Source organism: Nymphaea colorata, chromosome 12 (assembly GCF_008831285.2).
Source record: "Nymphaea colorata isolate Beijing-Zhang1983 chromosome 12, ASM883128v2, whole genome shotgun sequence".
Taxonomy (NCBI): domain Eukaryota; kingdom Viridiplantae; phylum Streptophyta; class Magnoliopsida; order Nymphaeales; family Nymphaeaceae; genus Nymphaea; species Nymphaea colorata.
Genome location: NC_045149.1, coordinates 18,132,794 through 18,138,376, shown reverse-complemented (window position 1 = coordinate 18,138,376; position 5,583 = coordinate 18,132,794). Strand labels below are relative to the sequence as shown.

General features: G+C 43.1%; 1 protein-coding gene across 3 annotated transcripts; it reads right to left on the bottom strand.

Moving 5' to 3' along the window:
- Window positions 1-393: 393 nt before the first annotated feature.
- On the bottom strand, window positions 394-4,632 carry LOC116266076 (uncharacterized). 3 transcript variants are annotated; one of them, XM_031647159.2, is made up of 3 exons: window positions 2,042-4,632; window positions 881-1,001; window positions 394-793 (listed from the first exon to the last, which is right to left on the bottom strand). In XM_031647159.2, the coding sequence occupies exons 1-3, from the start codon at window positions 3,671-3,673 to the stop codon at window positions 657-659; spliced, it is 1,890 nt and encodes a 629-aa protein (XP_031503019.1). In that variant the 5' UTR covers window positions 3,674-4,632; the 3' UTR covers window positions 394-656. The 3 variants fall into 3 exon arrangements, with proteins under 3 accessions (XP_031503019.1, XP_031503016.1, XP_031503017.1); XM_031647156.2 differs by having other exon boundaries at window positions 394-1,001; window positions 2,042-4,214; window positions 4,301-4,630; XM_031647157.2 differs by having other exon boundaries at window positions 394-1,001; window positions 2,042-3,934; window positions 4,301-4,630.
- Window positions 4,633-5,583: the final 951 nt, after the last annotated feature.

The window sequence follows — 5,583 nt, the reverse complement described above, 5'->3', positions numbered from 1 at the left end:
CTCTTCATTCCAAGGCACCATACCATAAAGAAAGACTATCCTGCATGTTTGATACACAAATTCATTTGCCTGGTCCAGCCTAGACTGGTTACCAGAATAGACCACACCTTCAAACAGATCATCAACCTTATGGTATTTCACATTTTGCCTGATCTCAATCTTCTGCCTCTAATACCTGCACGACGTCTACATGTTTTGGCTACATTTTGCTTCTTGTTGATGCAGCTACCCGTGCCTGACGAAGGGACTGCATCCAAATGATTCAGAGCAGCGACCCAGAACAACACAATAGAAATGCTTCAGCACGACACAATAGAAATGCTTCAGCACGATAAATTACTTGAAACAAATGTTTGCATAATGATCAACATCAAAAGCAAACAAATTGAAACATATCACAGAAACAATGATTTTTAGAGATTTACAGTGACAGAGACCAAACTACACTTTTTGTGTGCTCCCCAATTTGGGTTGTAAATTTTACCCCATAAGTCTACTGCAGGAAAATTTTTGCCCATGACAGTCGTTCATGTGGCGACATCACTAGAAGGACAAATCCCATTTCGTACTCCTTGCCTCTTTCCCAGATGGAAATGGAAAGAGTGACAAACGGAGCATGGAATCGTCACTGAAAGACAGCCGCTTAAATGTCCTTTCTAATGATTTTGACTTCTCTTCTTCTTCATCTTGTTTTTCTCTTGCATCTTCTTCTTCTTTTCTTCTAAACCAATCCATCTATAATCCGAAGGTATGGCAAATGGGTCTTGGATGTCTTCAACACGGCTCCCAGGACCTGAAAGCATCGCAGACCCTTGGCGATAAGGTGCCTTAATCCATTGAAACCATGAACTTGAAGAATGGACAGCAGGACTCTCCTTGCCTGTGCTCCGTGAATTTTCAGGGCTTGATGGCGGGGTGCAGAATTCCTCTGCAGGCTGCAGCTCCTCAAATTTTGTAAACGTCACCAGCACACGAATAGTGGGAACCACCGGTATGGCAACCTGACAAATATTTCCAGAACATTTCAGTAAAAATAACCAAGGCACAATACATTGCAAAAGATCACGAAATCTAATCCTCAAAGCCTAAACAGCTGGCTGGCAACTTTCGATAAGTGTTAACTACTAAACTTAGGACATCAGAAAGCATCTATAGGTGATGCCAAGATTTTGTTGTGAATGGTGCCATTCACAAAACATGTTAAGCTTTATAGTAGAACATTTTTTCTTTATAAGCACCTCAAAAGAAATTTCAGCAATGAAAAAGCTAATTTATCTTGGTCTATTAAAGGCAAAAGGAAGTAATAATCCTTACATATCAGACACATACATGCAACCTTAGAACACGACAAGTCACAAAATTGATTGAATCTCTGAAATTCAGAAGACCATAGGGAACACTGAAAACACCAATATGGACCAACCAAGGATCAATTCCACATTGCACATGCTGTCAACATGGATTGAGAAAGAAGAAAACTCACAGCTTGACAGATATTCACCAGGAATACGAAGCAGGAAAACTGCTGGTGTCAGAAGTTCAGACCAACATGGTAGCTGAAAGAGTACCATAAAACATGAGAACAGTAAGATACGACTTTCTAAGTCTAGCTTGTACTTTTTCTAGAAGAACTAAGACGGCCCTAATTGCAATTCAAGGATATTCTACGAATGGACCCAAAAGTCCATTAGTCAAGTTCCTTCGATCCATTAACTCAATTCCCTGTAGCATTTTGTGCTAACCACTATCAGCAGGGCATTGTATAAAGAAGACAACAGTAGCACTATCAGCATTATTTTCACAAAAAAGCCATCAATTAGCACAAGGGTCCTACATCTATAAAATGTACAGTTAGCAGGCAAAGCAACAATTAACAGGATAACAGTAGAAATTGAGCCATTAGCACTTGCAGAAGCAGAGAAGGACGAACAAGACTCCACAAAGAAGGATCCACAGAAATGAGATACGCAACATAAATCAACAGGAATATGACATTAAGATTTACAGATCTCTTTGACGCATGGAGAAGAAAGTATCGTACCTTGACTGGGAAAGTCCCTGAAGGAAGCTTTGTCGTGAGCAGCTCTCTCAACCGACGGATGGCCTTGACCTTGTTGGCCAGTATGTCCAGAAGAGGCAAGATCTCTTCAGTCTGAAGTGGAAAATTAGGAGAGAGCCAGAGAACAGGTCTCAGTCCTTTCTTGTATTCACTTTCACGACTACCATCTTTTTTGCGGTTCATACTTTCTGAACTTGTAATCCCCTTTCTAGTTTCCCTATCCCGACCTCCTCGCAAATTCTCTACCTGAACAACCTCCACAGAATGTCTTCCAGGTTTGCTTTGATTTGTAGATGGTGATTCCCCGAGAAGATCACTAACCTTCTCATCAACACATAAAGAACTTCTTGGGCCAACAGTTTTCTTCTGCCCCTCGTTCTTCCCTCCACGCTTTCCCCAACTTCCAAACCATCCTTTTTTCTCCTGCTTACCCTCAATTTTTGTCCCATTCAGCGGGTCTTCCACAGAGATATCCCTGGACTCGTACCAACTATGTCTGTGACCGACTACACCATCACCGACGCCATCGCCGTCAATGGTCTCGGAAGACCCCATTTTCAGGACGACTTCCAATTGCCGCTTCTCCTCCTCTGTTAGCATGTCCTCGTAGTCTTCAGTGTCGGTATCATTCGCATTGGAAGATGAGAAAAACTCTTCATCTGTCATCGCACCAGGTACCCGCCTAGACTTCACACTCACAACAACATGGTGCATATCATACACTTTTGCTCTCCATGGACCAACCAACTCTGACCTTTCCTGCCTCCTCCAAGTTAGCTGTGGAAGGAGGATAGCCTGAGTGACATCAATTCCAGGTCTGAAAATATTAGTCTGCGACATAGCTGCAACTTCTTGTGCCACTTCTTTCTCTGAAGCCTGAGAGCCAGCACCATCCAATGCATTCATAATTTCCTTGTCCTTGTGTGAAATCATACACAGTGATCCAGGTGGAATTTGACCATCTTCCGAACCATCGCCAAGAAACAGAATGCTTTGGTCTGATCTCTGAATCTTAAACCCGTCGAAACCAGCCAGCGTCATATCCGCCCGCAAGTTAGATCCCCTCTTCCAGATCTTGTATGTATCGGAGGGGGCAATCCTAGAGATGAATGGAATCACAGAGCTCTCAAAATTGAAACTGATTTCCATGTAGAAATCTCTCATCCTTTTCATGGTGCCTACGAGCCTAGGAAGACGTCTGCACCATTTAGCCCATGCAAGGGGCTGATAATGGCGAACTATGATCTGAGCGATCACTTCTTCTCGGGCACAGATTGCCTCCTGCAGAGAGCTCCATCCCTGCTCATTCTGCAAGCTCCAATCGGCGCCGGCTGCCATCAGAATCTCCGCGGCAGTGGTGTCACCAAGCTTGACAGCAAGGTGAAGAGGTGTTTCACGATTGGGAACATCTCTGCGATCGATCACAGAAGAAATTGCCTCTGCTTTCTCCTCTTCGGCGATAGACACTGCCTCTGTTCGAATATCAGAGGGATCTCGGAGGCGAGGAAGGGCGGAAACTATGCGCCTGAGAGTCGCATGGTCCCGAGTAGCCACAGCCTTGTGAACAGGGCTGTGAGCATACTTGGAAACGTCGATTGGCAGCAGCGCAGCCATGGCCCCGCCACCCCTCAGAACCCCACAGGCTGGTCTCCTCCCGGTCGAGAGAAGAAAATCCTAAAGGAAGCTCTGTTCTTCCGAAAATCAGAACAAGCAACCTCTGAATCTCATCATCAAATGGGAAAACAAGCACCTGATTTCACACATCTCCTTCATCTTGCAAAAAACCCATTCCTCAAAAACACCCAGAATAGCAAAAAAGAGAAAATTGAATTCTGAAACCCACCACCCACCAACTTCCTTTCCCCCGAATCGCACCTGTCAATGCGAGACAACCCAAGGGCCAAAACATCAACGCCAAGAAATCTCAGATCCCAATCCCAACTTTCCCATCTCACAAAGAGAATGGAACTACCCAGAAAGAAAAAATGAGAAACCAAGAAGGCAGAAGCCCCTAGATATGGTATTGATTCAGAAAGGGTGGTGAAGGAAGAAATGGGTATCTAGCAACCCGAAAGCGTACTCATGCCATTGCCCAATACTCCAAGAACTTCCACAAAAGAAACTCACAGAATCTTCTCAGGAAAAAATGCATGTCCTGAGAAAGAAATGGAACAATAAAACATGTAACAGAAAGCCACAAGGTCTCTCCGAGGGGGAAAAAACGGAAAGAACGAAACTTACCTTATCTGGACCATTTGATAAGGATCCGGTGAAGTACGTTCAAAATTTGTAAATGGGCAGGCAATAAACGATAGAAGATAAGAGTAACGGGCATGGAAAAACGGGAGCTGGTCTATAAAATAATGAACGAACGGCGCAGAGGCATGTGTATTGAGTCTCAGCGAAAGAGAGGAGGGAGGGAGTCTGCTACATACTTGGCGATCGATTCAGTGCCATTTTCTTCTCTTTCTTTATATATATATATGGAAATCTGGTTGGCTTTTTGCAACTTTTGTTCTTGTAACGAGGGGAGAAGAGCGTTGATTATTGCTGGGGAATTGAATAATGAGTATTAAATGATGAAGGTGGCAACCAAATAATGAAGGTAAAAGGCGTTTGCTCCTCGATGACTCGGCAAGCCTCGAGAAAAATTGTATTAAACAACAAAAAGCAATGAAGGAGAGAAAGATAGAGATGGAAGGCGATTTGGTCCCCTCACGGCAGCCCCAACTTCACGGCCGGTCAAAGATGCCACGCGATCCCTTCCCTCTTGCCATTACCTTGTCTCTTTACGCATTGTCCCGTGCCAGCCTCTTTGTTCGAAGCTTGTTATTTTCCTCAATACGAGGGCCCCCTAGATTTCGGTACGTGCAGCAGGCCTACCCCTCTACCACAAAGCAAGGGAGAGGAAAAAAACAGATTATATATATATATATATATATGAGAGAGAAATGGGTCATTGATTATTTCTTTATTATTTATAGTGAATAAATTTTGTGTTTTTTGGGGTTTATTTAAATGGTTGAATGCTCTTGTTAATGATTGTTTGGGAGAAAACATGTATAATTTTGAGACTTTCAAGATCGGCTGCTTTGCGATATGAATTCAATGACCCGAATTGCGCTAAAATTTAGCGATGAAGAGTTCAAGGCCTTTCATGCAATTGTTTTATTTAGTATATACTATATGCCTCCGAATTGGAAGATGATAAGAAGCGCTTTAATGATTTAGACCAAACAAAAGATTTTAGTGCCGCCTGGTTTTTTCTAAGGGCCTGACGTGATCTCGAGAAAAGGCCGCATTAAAAGAATTATGGCACGCGACTACTTAAATGAAATCATGTTGGAAGACTTGGAACGAAGACTAGGTTTTAGAAAAACCCGAAAATACTGGATTACTTCGAATATATGAGGAGATTACCTAGCTTTATTAAATGTCATCTTTCTCTCTCTCTCTGAATATGGCCACCCTAGCTCTGTTCTTCATCCTCGATGATCTCTCTTATATCTATGGAGTTGGTGATA